This window comes from Ischnura elegans, chromosome 9 (genome assembly GCF_921293095.1).
Source record: "Ischnura elegans chromosome 9, ioIscEleg1.1, whole genome shotgun sequence".
Classification (NCBI taxonomy): domain Eukaryota; kingdom Metazoa; phylum Arthropoda; class Insecta; order Odonata; family Coenagrionidae; genus Ischnura; species Ischnura elegans.
Window position 1 is genome coordinate 65,780,329 of NC_060254.1, and position 21,164 is coordinate 65,801,492.

Consider the following 21,164-nt stretch of genomic DNA (forward strand, 5'->3'; position numbering starts at 1 on the left):
ATCTACTTCTGAGGATGCTGGGAATAAGCGGGATAAAACACCCCCACCCACATCCTCTAAAGATGCACAATATGATGCCATGGAAGAAGACCTCTGTGTCTCGGACACAGAAGTGTTCCAGGCCAGGATAAAGCAGAGGAAACCGGTTAAAACGTTGATCCTCCGCTCACTGTGTACATACGTACATTTCCAGATTTTAACCCATTTATTTATTTATTTTAACAATTTAAACCATGTATTTTATTCTACAATGGAATATGAATGGATTTTATAGGCACAAGGAGGAGCTGGTTGTTTTAATTAGAGACTATAACCCCGTCTGCATCTGCCTGCAAGAGACGCATTTTAAGCTGACAGACAAGACCGTTTTAAAATGTTTTAAATTTTTTAGACTTGACGACACCAGTGGTCAGCGAGCCCAGGGTGGAGTGGCAATTGCTATTCGGGAGGCCCTATACACCTCACGAGTGCAATTGAACACTCCGCTGCAGGCAATTGCAGTGACAGTACACGCACCAGAGGCAATTACTCTCTGCAACGTATATCTGCCGGAAGGTGCACCTGTGAGTCGAGTTAACTTAGAATCCCTCGTCCGCCAGGTACCTCGGCCCTATATTTTAATGGGTGACTTCAACGCACACGACACCCTATGGGGTAGCACAAGAACTCAGTGCAATCAAAGGGGACACATAGTTACAAATTTTATCAATGACCTTAACTTGCTTTTACTAAACACCGGTGAAAAAACTCGATTCAACAGCTTCAATGGTACCTTCTCGTGTATCGACTTAAGTATTTCGACGGGTGGCCTAATGCGTAGGCTTGAGTGGTCCGTACATAAAGATTTATGCGGTAGCGATCACTACCCTATTTTAATTACTAAAGGTGGCGATTTTATCCACCGTTCAACTCAACCAAGCAGTTGGGTTATCCGCAAGGCCAATTAGTCTCTTTTTAAAAGAAAATTTTATTTTAACCACGACGACAATGTGAATGGTGTGGGGAACATAAAAGTATTCACAGATAACATTCTAGAAGCCGCAAATTCCACCGTACCCCGTTCTAAATGCAAATCTCACAGGCCCACAGTTCCGTGGTGGAACGAGGAGTGCGCAAAAGCCATACAGGTGCGAAAGAGGGCACTCCGAATATTAAGCAAATATCCTACGGCGACAAATCTCACCGCCTTCCGGCGCCTCAGAGCGAAAGCTCGGCAAGTAGTTAAGGAGGCCAAGAAAGCATCATGGGAGGAGTTTGTGTGTTCTATAAACCACAGGACTCCCATATCCGACATCTGTAGGAAGATTAAAAGCATCTCTGGCTCTAACCACAACCTTGCAGTTTCATCCCTGAAGGAGACTGACCGAGTCCTGACGACACCTCCCGAAATAAGCGAGTGCTTCGGACGTCGACTTGCGGAGACGAGTTGTAACGGCAGCTACGACGAACCATTTAGGACACTGAAAGAACAGAATGAGACGATACCTCTTACCTTTAACCCGAGAGACTCTGGCGAGGTTTACAACGACCCCTTTTCTCTGTGGGAGTTGACCTCAGCCATCCTCGAATCCCGTGACGGCTCACCAGGAATAGATACGGTGCATAACGCTTTTCTAAGAAATCTTCCCAAAGAAGCACTCCCCCATATGCTGCGATCCCTTAACCAAATTTGGTCAGAGGGTAGCTTTCCAGACCCTTGGAGGGAGTCCGTAGTCGTACCCATCCTTAAACAAGGAAAAGATGGATCGGACCCGAACAACTATAGACCGATATCTCTCACCAGCTGCGTATGCAAGGTGATGGAAAGAATGGTAAACCGTCGTCTCGTTTGGTGGTTGGAGCGGCGGAACCTTCTTTCGGATATCCAATGCGGCTTTCGACGAGGTAGGTCAACCTCCGACCATCTCGTCAGGACTGACAATTTCATTCAGGAAGCATTTCTCTTGCGGCAAAACGTAATTGGCGTGTTCTTCGACTTAGAGAAAGCGTATGACCGTGTTTGGCGGTACAAAATTCTGAAGACACTTGATAAATGGGGGTTTAAAGGAAATCTACCTATTTTCATTAAAAATTTTCTGTCTGCACGAGTTTTCAAAGTTAGAATAGGTGAATATCTATCTACCTTATATCCACAAGAAAATGGAGTACCCCAGGGGTCCGTACTGAGCGTTACCCTTATTTGCCATTGCGATAAACGATGTGGCCGAATGTATCCGCTCCCCAGTTATGGGCTCCTTGTTTGTTGATGACCTCGCTATTTTCTGCAGGTCATCAAAATTAACGAATTCCTCTAGGCTGATCCAGCTGACTCTGAATAAGCTCTCCGTTTGGTCTCAGAGGAATGGATTCCGTTTCTCTACTGAGAAAACGAAATGCATTCACTTTTACCGAGGACGGGGTGTACAAGCCCCACCGTCCCTATATCTCAATGGTAATGAGCTTCCTTACGTTGAGAACGCGCGATTTCTGGGTGTGACATTGCACCGGCGCCTGAATTGGCGCGAACATTTCCGAACTCTAAGAGACAATTGCTTCAAAGTTCTGAACATTTTACGGTTTCTGTCACATTCGACATGGGGCGCGGATCGTACCTCAATGCTAATGCTGTATCGAGCATTAGTACGTTCAAGGCTAGACTACGGATCGATTGTGTACTCATCCGCCCGTGAGACCTACATGAAACCGCTCTCGACGGTTCATAATACTGGACTGCGTTTAGCAACCGGTGCCTTCAGGACCTCCCCTGTCTTGAGCATTTACGCCGACAGGAGAGCCTCCCCTAGTCAATCGCAGAGAGACGTTGATGTGCAATTATGCCACAAAAATTTTATCCGCGCCGAACCACCCCTGTTTTAACATTATTTCTCACCCACTGCTTTTAGACCTTTTTAACCGAAAGACAAGATCCACTAAACCTCTAAGTGTTCGCTTCAGAAACCTAATCGCAGAACGCAATTTTACCTTGCCCGCCACGTACCCCACGGGGTACAGTAACGTGCCGCCGTGGTTAATTCCCCGGCCAGCTTTGAGACTTGATCTTACTCGCTGCTCTAAATCTACTACTATACCGGGAGAATACCAACAACTTTTCAAGGAATTCCGCGCCGAAAACTCCGAATTTACGTTCGTATACACTGACGGTTCCAAATCGGATACCGCCTGTGGGTGCGCTGTGGTATCCCCATATCATGGAGTCCTTAAGGCAAAATTGCATCCGTACTGCTCCATTTTTACGGCTGAGCTCACTGCCATTAGGATTGCTCTCCGATCCATTAAAAACAGTGTTGCGTCATTTATGATCTGTACAGATTCATACAGTGCTCTCCAATACATATCTCTTTATTCTCCTTGTCACCCCATTGTTCAGGACATACAAAGCGCTCTGTTATCCCTGAGTAAAAAAGGGACCACTATAAGCTTCGCTTGGGTCCCTGGACATGTGGGCATACCAGGGAATGAGAAAGCAGATTCTGCAGCCAAAGATGCGCTCAGGTCTCCGGATACAAATTTTCAGTTACTGCCAGCGGAAGATTTAGGGAATGCCATGAGGGGTATGATTAGACAAAATTGGAAGACGCAATGGCTCGAAATCCAAAATAACAAACTTCGGGAAATTAAGCCCGTAATAACTGCGTGGCAGACCTCTATAAGAAATGTCCGCAGGGAGGAAGTGGTTTTAACACGCTTAAGAATTGGTCACTGCTTATTAGCCCATTCATACCTCTTCACCGAAGCGAGAATACAGCCCCAATGCTTAAATTGCGATTGTCCACTAACAGTGCGACATATCCTGACGGACTGTGCAAGATATCGTACTGCACGGGTGAATCACAACCTCGGAGTCAACCTAGCTGAGGTACTAGGAGACACTCCCGAAAACATTTCCCGACTGATAGCATTCCTACACTCAACTCGACTTTTCAATAAAATATAAATGATACCTCTTGTAAATTATTGACACGTTAATTTCAGAACAGGCCTAATCCCCTTTATCAATACCAGTCAGTGAGTGGTGCAAAATGGCCTTAGCCGCCGACGCACCCTATAAAAGAAACACTACTACTACTACGTGGACGCTGCCTTGCAGACACACGCCTTCTGTATGCGCGCCATGCAAAGGCGTGTTCCTGCCCGCCAAGCCTAAGAACCTAAAAAGTATCAGCATCACGAAGGATAAAGCTAAGGCTACTGCGGAGAGTGACTCTTCGGGAGAAAACCTGCCCTCGCCCAGAAGGCCAAAACACTTACGCAAAACTCATTTTAAAAAATCGGACCTCGAGGAGGTCGCAGTAACAGACGATATGATGGACGCCGATCCCTCAGAGGTAGCTAAGCAATTCAAATGCTCGACTTAGCCTCCGGAAAAGGGGAAGATGAGACTACGACGATCGTAGTCGACTGCATAAGGAGTTTTTAATATATTCATCTCTTTTTATTATTCGTGAATTTTATGTTTAAAACCTTACAGTGGAACTGTAACGGTATTTACCGACACAAGGAGGAGCTGTGTGCTCTAAATAAGGATTCTAACCCATCCTGCGTATGTCTGCAAGAAACCCATCTGAAACCAACAGAATGTCATTACAGGGCTAGAGCGTTTGCCGGGTTGATGATGTTAGTGGCAATAGAGCCCAGGGAGGGGTTGCAACTTTAGGTTAAAGGATACCATTGCCTATTGTAAACAATTAATTTAGAAAATTTAAATTTGACTACAATATTAGGGAATGATACCTTTATTACCAAATCATCTTTTAGCCATCATTTGCAAATTTAAGATCCAAAAAGTAAATTCCACGAAAATTCCAGGATATTAAGGAATTTGCCAAAATTATTACCTGTAAGAACATTAACTAGATTACGGATATCCTTCATCGATCTCTTCTCCTTTCTTCCTGTCCAGCTCAATCCTTCTGCCACCTTGTTAGAAATGACCTTACTTAGGTTATTTCTAACAAACTGCCCTAAGTTGGAGGTGAGGAGTCCAGAAAACCAATGGAACTGAAAAGAGACAATTACCTCTCAAGTGCATGCATATGAAGTGAGCATGTACATACATACTCATAAAATCCAATGATTACTTGCATGCCTGCTATCAGGAACTTCTTTTTTGGAATAGGTTACAGGAAAAAAATCATATAAAATGTTTTCTAGTAAAATTACCATGTACACTCTGAATTCACTGTCCGAAGCTAAGACAGAGTCCACCTTGTCAAGCATTTCCAAACTGGTGATCGGCATTACAATGGGAGATTGATATACACTGGGATGGTCCTTAGAGCTGCTTCTCGTGGCTTGTATCTCTCGTAGCAAGACTGCTTGGTTCATAAGAACCTTATTAAGCTGACCCTTCAGCTCATTAATCTCTTTACGCAATTTATCTTGCCCACTGCAGGCACAGGCAGTTACCTCATTCCTAGAAGTCTGGCCATCCACTAAAGGTACTGAGACAAGAACTATAAAAGATGATAAACAAAAAGATATGTTTCCTTCAAGTGAATCAAATTTTTTACATAAAATGTCATTTTTTTATAGGTTTCTCATTTATAAGCATACCCTCTAAAGTATCTTCCCCTGCTGGTATCCTTTGGGGTGGCAATAGCACATTCCAAAGCTCTAAACCTGATTTGGTGCTCATAACCGATGAAGCCAATAGTAGGTAATACAAGAACATGAATTGTCACACGATTCCTCATAGAATTTAAAATTTCACATTAAGGAAGCCATGAAGTCAAACAGCACACAATGAAATTCAATTTATTCGTTAAAAATTCTTTCCACACAAATGTGCCCAGTAAGCTAAAACCCACACCAGATCCTAATTCCAAATGTCAAGCAACTGCATGCACTAAAAGATTACGAAATGTCATAAATGCGGCAATAGCAATCGAAAAATTCAACATAACCTCATAATTTTAGTCACTACAATAGTGCTGTTTAAATTATTGCAATTAATTATGTTACAAGAGCTAATATGTAGAAAAACACACCCTCAGAGGCTCCTTGTGCAATCTTTTTCTTTGACGGAGGCTCATTGACACTCTTTGCCTGATGGAACTGTAATAAAACGTTGATGAATTAGTTTCCATATCAGAATTAAGGTTTCACATAATATTTCATTGCATACATATGCATGACACTATTATTGCAATATCTTACATTCTTGAGGGTCTTGCCCAGTCTTCTTCCTTTTGGGTGGCATTGGGATTCCGGTAGCGACTATCTTATTAATAGCAGTGAGGTCTGTTAGATTCTCCTCCTCTGTGGTGGGTTCCCCAGGTGGAAGAGGGGGAATCTAACCCTTTTTTGCAATTTCATGGAGGTTTTCTGGCTTCATAACCCTTTGACACACTCCCCAACTTAATTATGATTTTTTCAAATGTTTTGGTTTCTTCATATCCCTCTAAAGAATTTCAATAAGCAAGCAGTAAATTAGAATTTGAAGAAAATAACACAACTCGACACATTAACTTAATGGATGAAAATTTCTCTCATATCCTTGTTAAATGCTTTCCAAAAATTGGCATTTATACTTACCAATTGGTGGAGTAGTCTTCGATGAAATGGCACTTCCAATTTTCCTTTGTAGTTTCACCATTTTTTAAAAGAATATCAACATTTTGAGTGCCTTTAGGAGGCCACCATGTGAACATCAAACCGTTATCCTCTACTATCTATACTTCAGGCACAACATTGAAAATGAACTCCCCTTCTTCATAAAATGACTCAACCTGAAATGTCATTTTCTCTTCACGCCTGAAAGGAATTAACTCCAATTATAAGCCAATAATCCTTCTACAAATATACTTTTAGCTATCAGTACTCAGGCAAGTACATAGAAATATATAAAGTATGAAAAGGGTTACCCCTTTTACTTGTTGGGGTTGTCACAAGTGGGGAAGTAGCTTAGCAATGTAAGAACTCCCATCGTTTCCATTGATAGGAATTCTCATTGCCTTGCAAGCTATGTCCTTGGCAAACCATTTCCCAGACTGCAATAGACCTCAGGTTTCCATATGCCTACCTCAGATGACTCTGATGGGCAGGAATATAATTCTGTGGAAATATCAAATGTTTGCCCGAGAAAGCCAATTCTGACTCACTGGTGCCTATGAAGTTAGTTACAACTACTTCTCCTAAATTCATAATGGCAGTTGTTGGGAGATTTACACGTTATCTTGTAGCCTTTCATTTGAAAGCTCGAGAAGCTTGGGGATGAAAATCCATTAGGTAGCCTTTCTACCCTTTTTGCTATTTTTAAATCAACATCTAAGGGTTTCTCCCGGGACGCAACAACCAGAGTAGATGCATGCATCTGCTCATGGATCTTACTATCTGCTGCAGGGGCCTCTCAGACTTCTTAATAGTTCTCCTTATGTCATTCAACTTACTTTCATAGCGGAAGGAGCTAATTCCATCTAGAGGGCGAAAAACCTTAACATCACCACATAGGTGCAGTAAATTATGGACATTATACGACAGTGATTCCGCACCATATAATTGGCCAAAGCCTCGCACGGGGGGAAGAGGGTGATCTCTTCCTTTGGGGAGCCGCGCCCCCACGGACCTGAGCCCACCGAGGAGACAACCTCGTTAAAAAACCCCGTCGCTCGTTCGGATAATGTCCAGACAGCATGTGACTCTACTGTTCTGAGTAGCCGTAACATCTGGCGTCCAGATTCACCCACGTGTTTGCCGTGCGTGGAGACCCGTACATGAGAGAGAAAGGGATCCTGGTGGATGAGTTATCCGGCACCCAGCTGGGCGTCGGAAACCCAGTATGGGCCGGAGTTCAATACCCCAGCTCGGTCAATCGGCTCCTGGTGGCTGGGGAGCTTGGCGGCTCCTTTCGAGCGTACGCCAGGACTGGTTAATGCTGGAGATATGGGTGTCTCCGTAGGGCGGCCGATGGCGTGTGGGTTCGGAGGGCCCCCGCGCTGGGGGTTCTAACCCAAAAGAGACCCCCTATCGAAGGTTCCTATATCCCTTGGGTAGCCCTGACGTCCATTCCGGCTTGTGGGTGGCGTCCCAAATGTGTGGTTCCGTGGTGGGTGGGAAGCCCAGGGGATGAATTTAATGTACTTTGATGGCTGAAGAAACTCTACCTCCAACCAAAAGATCCCGTCCAGACGACGGGGGAGTTAAAGTTCACGGCGCTAGTCAGCGCCACCTAGTAATGAGGTGTCAGAAGGAAGGGGAGAACTTGAAAAAGGTGTCCCCCTTCCTTATTCGTAAAGTTTTATCGGGTTTGGTTCCCGGGGAGCTAAAATCTGCTAAAAAGCTCTGCGATGGTTGGTGCATCAGCCGACTCCTGGCGGTCGGAACGGCAAACTTCGGGAAACAACCGCGCAGCCAAATCCGGCCGCCACAGCGGAATAATCTAGGAGGATACCTAAAAGCCCTTTAGGAGACCATCCTACCAACTTAAATTATACATTTCAGTTCCTCAGAGAAATAAATATTTTTAATAAAGTCTAATTATGCTCACTCTTTGTACGAAGACATCATATGCAGTGGATCACTTTTTACAAAAGTTTTGTAATTAAATGACACGGTAGTGGTGCCAAATGACCTAGCCGTCGACGCACCCTAAATTCAAATACTACTACTGCTAACATCACTGATATAATTTGTAAGAGAGTCTCTACTATTGGTCATATGAGTAGTTGCACCAGAGTCCACATACCAATTGTTTTCCTGCAGCTTAACCGATAGGGCAGTTAATAGAGAAGAATTCCTGTTGTTATCACCTGCCTTGTACTTATGGTTTTGTCCGTTTCTTCCCTTTGGAGTCGGTTCTTTCCCATTGTTTTTCTGCCGCTCAGGACAGTCTTTGGAAAAATGCCCAACCTGGTGACACTTAAAACACTGAAAGGATTTTTTGTTGCCTCTTGCAGCGTTTGTTAACAGGAAGCAGATTCATCACGTGACGTAACCCTTCACATTCCCGTCGAAGATTCTCCTGGAGAAGTTTCGACTTAACGAGTTCACTAGAAATTTTTACCGATGCACTTTCGAGGGCTATTATCATGGGGCTAAACCTCGATGGTAACCCACTCAACATTACCATGGCCAATAATTCATCTTCCAAAGGAGCACCAATATCAGAAAGTGGCTGTGCGACCGACATAGCTTTCGTCACATATTCTTCCATGCTGGAAAAGCCATCCAATTTCAGTCCGAAAAGCATCCGAAGAAGCCCAAGGCGCCTGGGGCCCTATGCTCGAAAGTGCACGAGCTCCTCCCTCACGGTCTTCGTTTCGTACGGTCCCATACGTAGGGTTAGCGGACGAAGGGGAAATCGGTATGCTCCAGTACCCTACGGATAGGGCCATGCGAGGGGAGCTGCTATACGTACGGCAAGAGTTGGCAACGTCGGGCCAAGAAGGCATGCGAAAGACTTCAGCCAATCACAGCCTCCAAAATCCGTGATTCATTCATTTCCGCGAAACTTAGTTTTGAATTCTCCTTCCACCCTCACAAACAATGTACCTGTAATCCCTTGGAGTAGGAATGCAGTTTCGTGAGTTTGCTCATTTTAAGAAGTAGGTGCCAGACAAGCGCAACGTGAAGAATGGCGAAACTGAATGAGGAGCAGAAGAATATCCTGCTGGAATTTGTCGAAGGTCAGTAGAGTTTAAACATACCTAGTGCTTATTTTTGTAAATGCTAACGGATAATCAAATTCTTACAATATAAACGTTTTATCTAACAGGTAACGATAATATTGCGAAAGCAAAATTCACCTCCAAATTTGGGGCAAAAGATGCGGCCGACGCATGGCGTGAGGTGACGGTGAAATTAAATTCTTGTGGTGGTGCGGTGAAGCAGTGGAAGGAGTGGAGGAAAGTAAGTATTAAGCACTCATTTTTGGACTCGTAATAACTTTCTGTGATTAGCGACTACACATATATAGATCATATAACCTCTTCGGTCCCGAAAAAAACCTGGCTCTCAGAAAAATGTTTCCTTGCTAATATTTAGCACATATGAGACTACTGACATTGTGTGTGGAAGTATTTTTGAAATTGTTTCTATAATTGTTAAAATATTCTATGTCCACATATGTGGACATGAGGATCATATATGCAGATTGTGAAATATACTTTTCTGTTTTTTATTGCGATATATATGTACTTTTTTTACTTAATTGATCAAATACTATTATTGCATGCGAAAAAATTGTACCACGAATAAAAATATAAAAGTTTATCAACAAAATGAAGAATAAATAATTTTTTTAGTAATTTTTATTTTTTAATATTTCTCAAATAAACAGTTATGTCAAGTATGAATTACAATGACATTAAAATAAAGGCACATAAGTAATTAAAATCTTAGTACAAATCAAATAGTTCAATTATTATGATACATAATACAATCTTAAAAAAATAAAAAACAATTGTTTTCTTTCAGCATGTTTAGTGCCTTGTATGAAATTTTTGAAAACAGCCATTGAGGCTCACACATAAGTATACATCACACTTTTGGCATTTAATCCTAGTTCTTGATGAACAGCCAGAGTGTCTGCATCGTGATGCATTTTTGTCATTGCTAAAAATAGGCCAATGATTTATCCTGTCAAATCTGACGTCATTGACAGGGTGTATGATTCTTCGACGTTTTTGCTGGGTTTGATCCTCGTGGTCAATTTGCTGATCTTCAATGCCTGTTTCTTCATTTACACATATTTTAGAACTCTCATGAGGGCCTGGACTAATTGAACTACATTTTGATGGCCTGCCTCTTTTTTTTTGGATCTCCTCCCTGATTTCAACCCTTCCAGATTCAAAGTGAATCATTGCATTGCCTAATCGAGTTCTAAATTGCAAAAGTGAGGCAATTTCTCTTTTTGGTACATCTGCCTTCACACAATTTCGGCGGTACATTACCCAGGAATTTACTATAGCCAAATCAACAAAGTGCGTAAATACCCGTAAAGGCCATTTTTTGGTACGCATTGAAGAAGAGTAATATGCTAGAAGTCGATCACAAAGATCAATTCCTCCCATACATTGGTTGTATTTTTTTATAACTAGAGGCTGGTTGACTTCACGTTTCCTCTTCTCTGTTTTGTCCCATCTCAAGCAAGATGAGTGGGGTTCACTACCTATGCAAGTAGATAGCATAGTGACTGCCTTACTATCCTGCCACTTGACACAACACATTTTTTTATCACTGCGCAGAACCTCGTCATAATCACCCCGTTTTAATTCTTTGTCGGATTTCAAAATACTAAGTGCACCACCTACTCTGTTTTTCATGACAGTACCACAGAGGTTAAAATTATTTGCCACTAGGTAATCACCTAGTTTTTCACTAGTGAAGAAGCGGTCGCAGTAGATGATGGAATGGCTGATCGTCCTCGTTAGCAACTTCACAATTCCTGCGCCCAGACCAAGCTCCCTCATGTCCTTATCAGGAATGGTTCCTTTTCCAACATAGATATGAAAATCAAGAACAAGACCATCTCTTTCTGCAAGAACAAAATTTTTTAGTCCTACTGGATGTGGCTTATTCGGTACATACTGTCGATTAGGACATCTACCAGTGAAAGAAATCATTTGTTCATCTACAGATTGTTCATTCGATCTAGTTAGCATGTGACATTTTTTCAAAAAGGCATCAAGTATCGGTCTTACTTTTTGTAACTTGTCATCGCTATCGCTAGTAACAAATTTGTCAACGAAATGTAAATGATTCCTTAACTCGAAAAATCTGTCCCGTGACATGACTTTTTGAATGAGAGGAACGGCCAAATCCCTACTCCAATACAGCCTTGTTTGCGGATAATTTAGTGAACCCATCAAAATGGACACGCCAACAAATCTGATGATTTCATCGTAGGTCATATTAATGGAGCGATGATCTCTTACTTGTACTGAATACAGGTTGCTTTGTTCTACCACACTTTTCCAAAAGCTGGGAGGAAAATACTCGAAAAACATATCGAGGAAATTTTGACTCCCTTCCTCATTTTCACAAAAGAGATCTTCTACGTCGTGTACATATGGTGGCATCCTGTAAGTTGTACAATTTTTTGCAGATTACTTATTTATTATTATCACCAATGTATTCATAAGTGCATGCAGTATCATTCAATGCACTTTAACTCACTTGTCACGTGTCCATTTTTTATTCTTCGGAGTGCCTTTTTCTGAATTCGGTGAACGGAGTGATGCTAGTGGAACATCATCTTCACTTGAATATTCTTCTAAATATTCATTAAAATCATGTTCTTCATCTTCACCACTAGATATTTCCCCTGGAATATCCACATCACTATCTCCTAACATTTCCAAAATGTCATCAGCAGAGAGGCCTATAGCATGTTAAACAGCAAAGTTAAACCCGATGTCCACATATGTGTACATTTGTTAATTGAAGGATAGAAAAATAATTGGTGGTCGCACGAAAAACAACAGACTACCATCATAAGTATAAATAATGATTACATTAAAAGAAAAAAATTCAACATGAACCAGTGAAAATTAGCGGAAATATAGTTTACTTACTTCCCATGTGCTTATTTGTGGCCGCCATTTTGATTTCTGGAAAACAAATGCTGAAATAAATAGCTTCTAGTATGTAGAATTGGCGCTGTCAAGGCGGAAAATTCAAAAAAAGGTATGTCCACAGATGCGTACAAGAGTACAATATTCTACTGGAAGAAACTAGCCTGTGAATTAATAATAAACCGGCCGTCCACATATGTGGACAAGGGGACCGAAGAGGATAAGGAGGACGAAGGCAAGCGCACACATTTTTTCGAAGGTGTACTGCTTGTGTCCCATCATTGTACAGTGTTTCATGCAGCGCCTACGTTTCATGTACCACGAAAAGATTTCCTAATATATTCACTTTGAGTCGGCAGCATTTCGCGGCGAGCGTCTGTATTATAATTTCTACGTCATTGGCGAACATATACATGCAAATTCAATGAAAATCTTGCCGTGAAAAGGTCATGCTAATACATCTTAGTGCAGTGATGTTTATTTTATCGGAAACTAAATTTTAAATATTAATTTGATGAGCGATAAATATCACTCGATCCTAACTCCCTCGGAGTACCAGCGTTTGTTTGCCATGTTCCGATGGAATCACCCCAACCTTACCCCCGTTTACACTGACGGTTCGAAAGATAACTCTGCTTGTGCATGTGCAGTGTTCTCCCCTATCCACGGGAACATCAGAGCAAAGCTTCACCCGATGTGCAGTGTGTACACGGCGGAGCTTTATGCCATAAGGACAGCTCTAGAAGCCGTAGATGACCACGGCGGCTCCTTTGTGATATGTACTGACTCCAGGAGCTCGCTACAAGCCATCTCTGGCTTCTCACCCGTGCACCCGATCGTGCAAGAAATACACTCTCTCCTGCTGACCCTTTCGAGAAAGGGTTTGAATATCCATTTTCTGTGGGTACCGGGACATGAGGGGATAGCCGGGAATGAGATAGCAGACGCTATGGCCAAGGAAGCTCTGAATAACGAAGTTCTTGTCTCAACGCTGGTTCCCCACGAGGACTTACGAGCATCTCTAAGAAACGTGGTATTTGGAAAATGGAGGGAGTCATGGAGGATTCTAAATAATAACAAGCTCCGTGGCATCAAGGACATGGTAGCAGCGTGGCCCTCCTCAGCTCGTAGTAATCGGAGAGAGGAAGTAGTACTTACACGATTGAGGATAGGGCACAGCCCCCTGACCCATGCGTATCTCTTTACTGAAGAGAAGGAACCTCCCCAATGTGGGGATTGTAAATGTCCATTAAGTATTAGACACATCATGCTAGATTGTGTTAAGTACCGCGAAGCGCGAAGACGAAATAATCTAGGGGGAGACCTAAAAACCCTTTTAGGAGACCACCCTACCAACTTAATCTGTACATTTCGGTTTCTCAGAGAAATAAACATTTTTAATAAAGTCTAATTATGCACACTTTCAACGAAGACATCAGATGCAGTAGATTACTTTATACATAACTTTTGTAATTAAATCGCACAGTAGTGGTGCAAAATGACCTTGCCGTCGACGCACCCTAAATCCAAATACTACTACTACTATCACTCGATCCTTTACATTTCTTCCAAGAGAATTCTGCATAATGAGTTTTTGATTCCTAGTCAATTTTGACCAGTTTTACTCATACTAATTACGATTGATATACGTTTCGAAATGCATAGGGTCTATTGATTTGATAATTTATTAATTAAAATCTATTTGATTGATGAAAAATTCTGCGTCGGGTAATTCAGTTGTTCTTGAAGCATGGGCAGTAATAATGAGTGCCGCAATGAGCAACAGCTGCAAACGTATGACATTACCTTGTATTCCATTGAATTACTGGAAAATTTCCCTTATGTAGATATAAGAAACCAATCCTTAATTTGCGCAATATTTTTGCATGAAAAACAAACAGAAAATCAACGGTCATTAATCCCATTCATTCTAGAGCCAATGTTTGCTTTCACACAAGAATTCAATGTAAATGCGAATGCAGTAGTAAGTACAACATAGATGAATAATGTGCCTGTTTTTCAAAACTTTTGTGCAAAAGAAATTTTAGCTATGGTCCTGTAACTGCATTTAGTAAATTATTAGTAATCATGATTTTCTCAGGCCAATAATAACGTTGACAAGGTAACAGTTCAGAAACTATTTACACCTTGACATGCATGGAATGAATATTCTAAAATTTAACATGGAAATCATCAAACTTTCCCAGTGCACTTACCAATAACCCACATTCTCAATGCTTTGTTATATTCTAGTATTCTCAGGCATAGGAGACATAGATAACAATTTTAAATCCCATAATGTTCAATCATTATGTACAAGTCACTAGTGCCATTCAGATGTCTGATTTCAGTGGTTGACCAGAAGTGAACTCTCTGCCCTCAACATCTACCTCACATTTGCACAAGTTTTAAAGTAATCTGTGAATCTTAATAAATGTTATTTGTCACTGTCATCCTCTTTTCATAAGCGAGTCGGAACCGGTACAGTTACATATGCCAATAACTTCCTCGTGTTTGAACTACATTGTTGGATTGGCTCTGTAGAGTGGAGGTGATTTACCTGTAATAAGTGAGACATTGAAATCAGCTTCTATTCCCACTTGGTCTTCACATTTTGGAGATTTCTCTAAAATCTATTTTCATTATTTTTTAAAATTTTATTTTGCATTTACTTGTGGAATAAAGCCATGGTTCTCATGTCTCGCTTATCCTTTCCATATGGCTGTCTATAATGAGAAGCCAACTCTTGAACTTTAAGAGGCTTGCGGAGGTTCTTAGAAATGGAAGGGTTTAGAATTGATACCGTTCAAATGGTAAAATAAGAAATAACGTATAGCATTGGATCTCGATTACCTAATGAAATTGTACGCTAACATATTGTCTATATTGCAAATATAACATTCCTAACACCTCAACTTATATTCCATGTCTCAGGAATAACTACTACCATTGCAAAAGTCAGTGATTAAATAATTATTCCATTTCAAGACATAATTCAAATTCTTTGATTCCCACATGCATTCATCCTATACCCTTTATTGTCACGCCTTGTTTCATAAATCAGAACAATTTTCATTGATAAATATCCCTTTAAAACTCTTCAACAGACGTGGCAAGACATAAAAACCTTCACCAAGGCTAAAGTAGCTGCCTTGGTGAGGGAAGGAGGAAAGACTGGTGGTGACCCGCCTTCAGTTGATGAACTAACCAGCTACCAAATGAGGGTTTACCAATTACTGGGCAGCAATGCCGTAATGGGCCACCAACACACAAAGGAGTCCCAGATTATTGTACAGGTGAGGTGTAATTGATGCCAGCATATTGATTCATGACAATAATATATTTACTTTGTATTTTCAATTTTTATGCATGTTAAACTTATACAATCTCATCATATTATTTTAACAGACTGAATTAGAGGCAGGGAATCCGAGAAACCCTTCATGCAGCACTCCCTCCTTCCATCCCGACTCTACTTCCCCTACTTCACTCCCTACAGTAATTATTACATCTCCTAACATTTCAACCTATTCCTCCCAGAACCCCAACACGAAAATTTTAAACGTATCCACAACCTCCATCCCAACTCCATCCACATTCACCACAACTCCATCCACATTCACCACAACTCCATCCACATTCACCACAACTCCATCCACATTCACCACAACTCCATCAAACATCTCCAGACAGAACCCTCCCAGCCCAGCCATAATCCCCATTCAAACTCCAATCTGCCCAAATACAACCTCCGATCAAGCCCCATCCACCCCAACTACAACATCCCAACAGAATAAGCCCCCCAAGCAAGCTGGAAAAGCAGGAATGGAGAGTAAGTACAGGAGAATATTGACATTGTCTGTCTTACATTTGTATTTTCTGCATTATGTAAGAAGAGAAAGTAATTCACAGCCTATCATTCTATAGGACAAAAAAACCTGACGTCCATCGCAGAGGAGCTTATAGATGTAGAGAGGGAGAAGGCAGTGAAGGAAGAGAAGATGATGGCCATGCAGGAGAGGAGGCTGAGGTTGCAGGAGAAGCAGGTGGAGCTGGAGAGCAGGCGGCTAGAGCTCGAGGAGAGAAGGTTGAGAGTGGAGGAAGAGTCACTTTTGATGCAAGTTGAAATAGTGAATTTATTAAAAAGAATAGAAAATAAAATTAATGAAAAATAAACTTGGGTTTTACCAAACTACTTTATTTTACTGGAAATAATCCCTAATTATTCTTTGTTGGACTTGGAGCCCAGCTCTGTGGTTTTGTCCTGCTGGATTAGGGTCAGCATACATCCCATTTTCCTCCACATTTACAGGAATTTCTCCCTCTGCCACATTTCTTTCGATGCACATGTTGTGCAGCACACAGCAGGAGTTTATTATATCACTTGCTTTCTCTGGCATATAATGCAGGACCCTGTGTTTCAACAAGCACCTCCATCGAGCCTTAAGCACACCATTGCATTGCTCGACAATGCTCCGGGCACGGCAAAGGCTCCTGTTGAATCTCTCCTCTGGAGAATTTGGTAGTATATCCCCTGCTATAGGGGTCATTAACCCTGGCTCAAGGGGGTAACCACTGTCTCCTGAAAAATTTGGAGAAGAGGGAGGAGAATTATTACCTATTATTCAGCAGGTTTGTTACCCTGAGTAAAATTATTTTTTTTCTGTTGGATTTCAGCACTACACCAGATTTAAGTGCATGTGTTACTGGTAACTAATTATTAATGTAGTCATCAGAGCTTCTATCCAGGTGGTATGTATGTATTTAAATGTACAGAAGGGAAAGAACACTTACCAATTAGCCAGGCATTGACATTATATCTCTCCTTCATCTGTATAAGGCCCCGTCGTAATTCAGAATTGGCATAAATATATGCGTCATTTGTGGCCCCTGGAAATCTGGCATTAACATTTAAAATTCTCATTTTAGAGTCTCAAACCTGGAAAAGAAATAGTTACGAATTACAAGGCAATACTTTACAATCATTAGAAAACTCATAAAAAGAAAAATGCAATTACCAGCTGTACGTTTATGGAATGGTATCTCTTGTGGTTATAGTATTGCCTTTCCATATAAATCGGGTTGTCCACTGGTGGAGCAACTATAGCCACATGGGTGCAGTCTATAGCCCCTATCGCTCCCGGAAAGCCATACTTCTGGTAGAAACTGGAAAAAGCGAATTTTAATGATATCAGTTTTGGTATCAGGCGACAACAATTACAATCTTTGAATATCAGGGTCATTTAGATGAAAGCAGTAGTTTTGAGACTATGTATTGGAATGTGCAGTTAATGATTTAAGGTAGCAAAAAACAGAGGATGAGCTTGCATCAATATAGAAGTGCAAGAAGATGGTGGAAGTTTTTACAGATGGTGATTGGGGTCATGATAAGAAGGATGGGAAGTCTACGACATTTTAATAATCATGACTCTGTAATATGTAAGTGCTGATATCTTAAGAAAAGTTTTACACTGTCTCAGGGTTCAGAAATATATAAGTCAGTTAGGTTTTTCATTGTTTAGGACTAATTACTTCCTCTGAAGTGGTGGGAATTATTGTTATAGGAACAGGTGGTTGAAAAGTGTAACTGTTCGTGATCCTTCAGAATTTAGTCAGAGTAATTTGAACTCAGAAGTTAGGTTAGATTTTTTTATTTCCCTCTGCAGTGGAGGGAATGATTGTTATAAGAGCAGGTGGTTGAAATTTGTAACTGTTAGTGATCCTTCAGAATGTATTCAGAGTAATTTCAACTCAGAAGTGAGGCTTGGATTTTATTTTCCTCTGAAGTGGTGGGAATAATTGTTAGAAGAATACTAGTGCAAACATAGGGATATTGCTCACTGTTTCCTGAGAAATGTGAATCATTTTTGAAACATGTGATGACTCAATGCAATGAGCATTCTTTACCATAAAACATGTTCTTGCATGATGTAAATGGTGATTTTCCTACAGTATAGCTTATTTATTTGCATCACTTTTTTCATTTGTGTACTCTATCTCAAGTCCTAAAATGCTCTATGACCATACTTTGACCACTCATATTATTTTTAGCTCCTTATCAGTGTCTGTTAAGGAAATTGAAAATGTATTAAAAAGCCTAAGCACAGATATAGGATGTGGTCCTAATAATGTTCCTGCTATAATATTCAAAAATTGTGCATCTGTGTTAGCATACCCCCTGATTATATTAATTAATACACCTCCAATGTTTTTTTCAGATATTTTAAAACTCAGTTATGTGATGCCCATATTTAAATCAGGGGATAAAAGTGATGTAACAAACTACAGATCTATTACTATCCAATCTGAACTTGCTAAAATCATAGAGAAGTTAGTTCTTAATTCTTTGATTACCATGTTGAAGCACATACAGGTTACTGAACAACACGGTTTCAGAAAAGGAATGTCTACCACCACCAACTTAGCTGTTTTTAATCATTTTATAATAATTGCAGTGTTACTTTCTTCACTCGGAGGAAACTCTGTCGTAATTTTAGATATGTTATTGACAATGAAGTCATTCCAAGAGTCGGAAGTGTGAGAGACCTGGGCGTTTATTTTGACCAAGCTCTGTCTAATAATGCTCATATTGAGCATGTTGTTTCGAAGTCCTTATGTATGCTAGGATTTGGAACCTACAACATACATAACCATTTTCATATGCACTTTGACAGGTATATAGAAACAATAATTATCCTTTTGTTAAATAATAATAGCCACCTAATGATTATGATTCAATGAATTAACCTCTTATGCATGCAGCTATACGCAAATGTAATTTGTATTTGAAATGTTGCCTTGCAACTTTATTTCAAATGTATAACATTCCTTACAATAAATATTTGTGAATTGGGTTAGCTCCCATGAAAGAAATATTATTATTATTATAACATATTTAAACTCAAATTGAAAAGTTACCAGTGTGTGTAGACAAAGAGTTGGTAAGGCGTAGGTTTCTATAGGCAAATGTATACTTAAACTTCAATGAATTTGTAACAGAAGGAAGTTTATATATCTATATAGGTAACTATCACTCTTATTGTTAGTATATCGTCGATATAGCCAATTACTATTAATAACCAAAGATAGAGATACCCAAAAATCCAAATTAGGAGTATAACAATGTCTCAATATCACTAAACATGTAAAATTCATACTGGTAAGGAAGGGAGGCTTTGGCTCACATTCCATAATGGGTAGCACAGTATTATTCAAATGTGAAGGCAAAGTGAAATGAAATACGACAACCAACACTAATACTAGGCGAACAGAAAGCTCAATATATTGACCATACTTTTCACCTAAATGGTAGTCAGACCCACTAAAAAGCTTTAACTTCCATTTTTGCCTGACTTAAGATGATGTTAACGTCGAAGAAAATGAATTGGGAAATCAGATTTAACACAACACGGTGAAATATTTACAAACGAACGGCGAAATTCCAGAAAACAAGAATACTGATCCATTGCACATTATAGCATTCTACCGTTTAGCTACTTGAAAAAAGTTCCTACAGCATAGCCATCAAGGTTCGCGACTCTCAACCACATTCTCCCGGGGGTAGTAATGAAACATTTACTTTGCACGTACATAAGAAAAAACTTAAAAGTTGTATTTTTGTGTACCTTGTACATGCTTTTTATTAATTGATTAATACTATCACCTCTGATTACTATTTTAAAACACTCACCCCTCACGAAGTCCAGCCACAGACTCTGGAGATAGATCTAATTTGATCCAATGTTGCATCAAATGTTCACATATTGCCTTAGCCACTTCAGTTATACAACGGCTCACCGACGATTGGTCCATGGCTGCATATTCTTCTTCTCCTATGTATGACTGATATGGACCTCCAGCGAAAAACCTTAAAGCTGCCAACACCTGCATGAATAGTATTTGCTTAGCAGGAGCTCAAAACATCAAATAGTATATTTTATGTAAAATTAATTTGACAACGAATTCTAAATTCTTACCATTTCGAATCCCTGTATAAAGACCTCAATGCTACCTACAAATAACTATCTACCAAGCAGAAGGCCTAGCCTCCAAATAACATCTTAATTTAGGCTTACTACAAACATTATAACTCCAAACAATTACCTTTGTTTCCACAGACAAGGCTGAAGATCGCGATGGAGCCCTTAGGTAAGGGGTTAATTGAGCAATTAGCTCGTGAGCTAATTCCTTCGGGATGCGATAAAGTTTTTTAAACTTCTTCTCCTCCAAATGGAAAGCTGAAGTACGCTCCCGCATCAACCGTGGCGGCCTTTCCTCTTCAATAACTTCATTTTCCTCTTGGAGCATTATCATAGCAAACATTGCAGCCGCCATGTTTTCCCTGGTTCGTATACGAACTCGTCCAGTCCCGACCGCACGAGCGCCTAGTTCGCATGAATCGCCCTCCCCGACGACTGGAGCATACCAAATTCAGCCGTCACACGGAATGTGACTACGTCATTCGTATGAAACTCCCCTCCCGTATACGAACCGAAGTTCGAGCATAGGGCCCCTGGTCAGACCCCTATCCTCGTAGGCGTTTTTCAAGTTCACCCATGCTTCGCTTGCCGTAGACGCATTCCTCACATGCGTGTACGCCACCGGTTTCACCATTAGGCATATTTTTGCCCGAGCTCTCCTCTCCTTCGCCGC

At 40.8% G+C, this 21,164-nt stretch overlaps 2 protein-coding genes across 4 annotated transcripts; one reads left to right on the plus strand and one right to left on the minus strand.

Moving 5' to 3' along the window:
- The first annotated feature begins 9,298 nt into the window (after positions 1 to 9,298).
- Positions 9,299 to 17,038, plus strand: LOC124164944 (PH domain-containing protein DDB_G0287875-like). The gene is made up of 7 exons (XM_046542181.1): positions 9,299 to 9,623; positions 9,713 to 9,846; positions 15,620 to 15,808; positions 15,921 to 16,108; positions 16,172 to 16,413; positions 16,467 to 16,642; positions 16,922 to 17,038. Exons 1-7 carry the CDS (start codon positions 9,572 to 9,574, stop codon positions 17,036 to 17,038), a joined length of 1,098 nt encoding a protein of 365 aa, XP_046398137.1. The 5' UTR covers positions 9,299 to 9,571.
- On the minus strand, positions 16,756 to 20,696 carry LOC124165461 (putative nuclease HARBI1). 3 transcript variants are annotated; one of them, XR_006866234.1, is made up of 4 exons: positions 20,203 to 20,696; positions 17,531 to 17,678; positions 17,307 to 17,451; positions 16,756 to 17,094 (listed from the first exon to the last, which is right to left on the minus strand). XR_006866234.1 is itself a non-coding variant. In XM_046542896.1 (3 exons), the coding sequence occupies exons 1-3, from the start codon at positions 20,400 to 20,402 to the stop codon at positions 17,446 to 17,448; spliced, it is 354 nt and encodes a 117-aa protein (XP_046398852.1). In that variant the 5' UTR covers positions 20,403 to 20,696; the 3' UTR covers positions 16,756 to 17,445. The 3 variants fall into 3 exon arrangements, 2 of the variants coding, with proteins under 2 accessions (XP_046398852.1, XP_046398850.1); XM_046542896.1 differs by having other exon boundaries at positions 16,756 to 17,451; XM_046542894.1 differs by lacking the exons at positions 16,756 to 17,094; positions 17,307 to 17,451 and having other exon boundaries at positions 17,498 to 17,678.
- Between the last annotated feature and the right edge of the window lie 468 nt (positions 20,697 to 21,164).

What these genes read in the sequence shown, in the direction of transcription:
- LOC124164944 (XM_046542181.1), top strand. Translation starts at nt 9,572, where the DNA reads ATGGCGAAACTGAATGAGGAGCAGAAGAATATCCTGCTGGAATTTGTC. An exon ending in CCTGCTGGAATTTGTCGAAG is followed by an intron (nt 9,624 to 9,712) that starts GTCAGTAGAGTT and finishes TTTATCTAACAG; the next exon opens with GTAACGATAATATTGCGAAA. An exon ending in AGTGGAAGGAGTGGAGGAAA is followed by an intron (nt 9,847 to 15,619) that starts GTAAGTATTAAG and finishes ACTCTTCAACAG; the next exon opens with ACGTGGCAAGACATAAAAAC.
- LOC124165461 (XM_046542894.1), bottom strand. Translation starts at nt 20,402, where the DNA reads ATGCAGGTGTTGGCAGCTTTAAGGTTTTTCGCTGGAGGTCCATATCAG. An exon ending in GTGGCTGGACTTCGTGAGGG is followed by an intron (nt 17,679 to 20,202) that starts GTGAGTGTTTTA and finishes CGCTTTTTCCAG; the next exon opens with TTTCTACCAGAAGTATGGCT.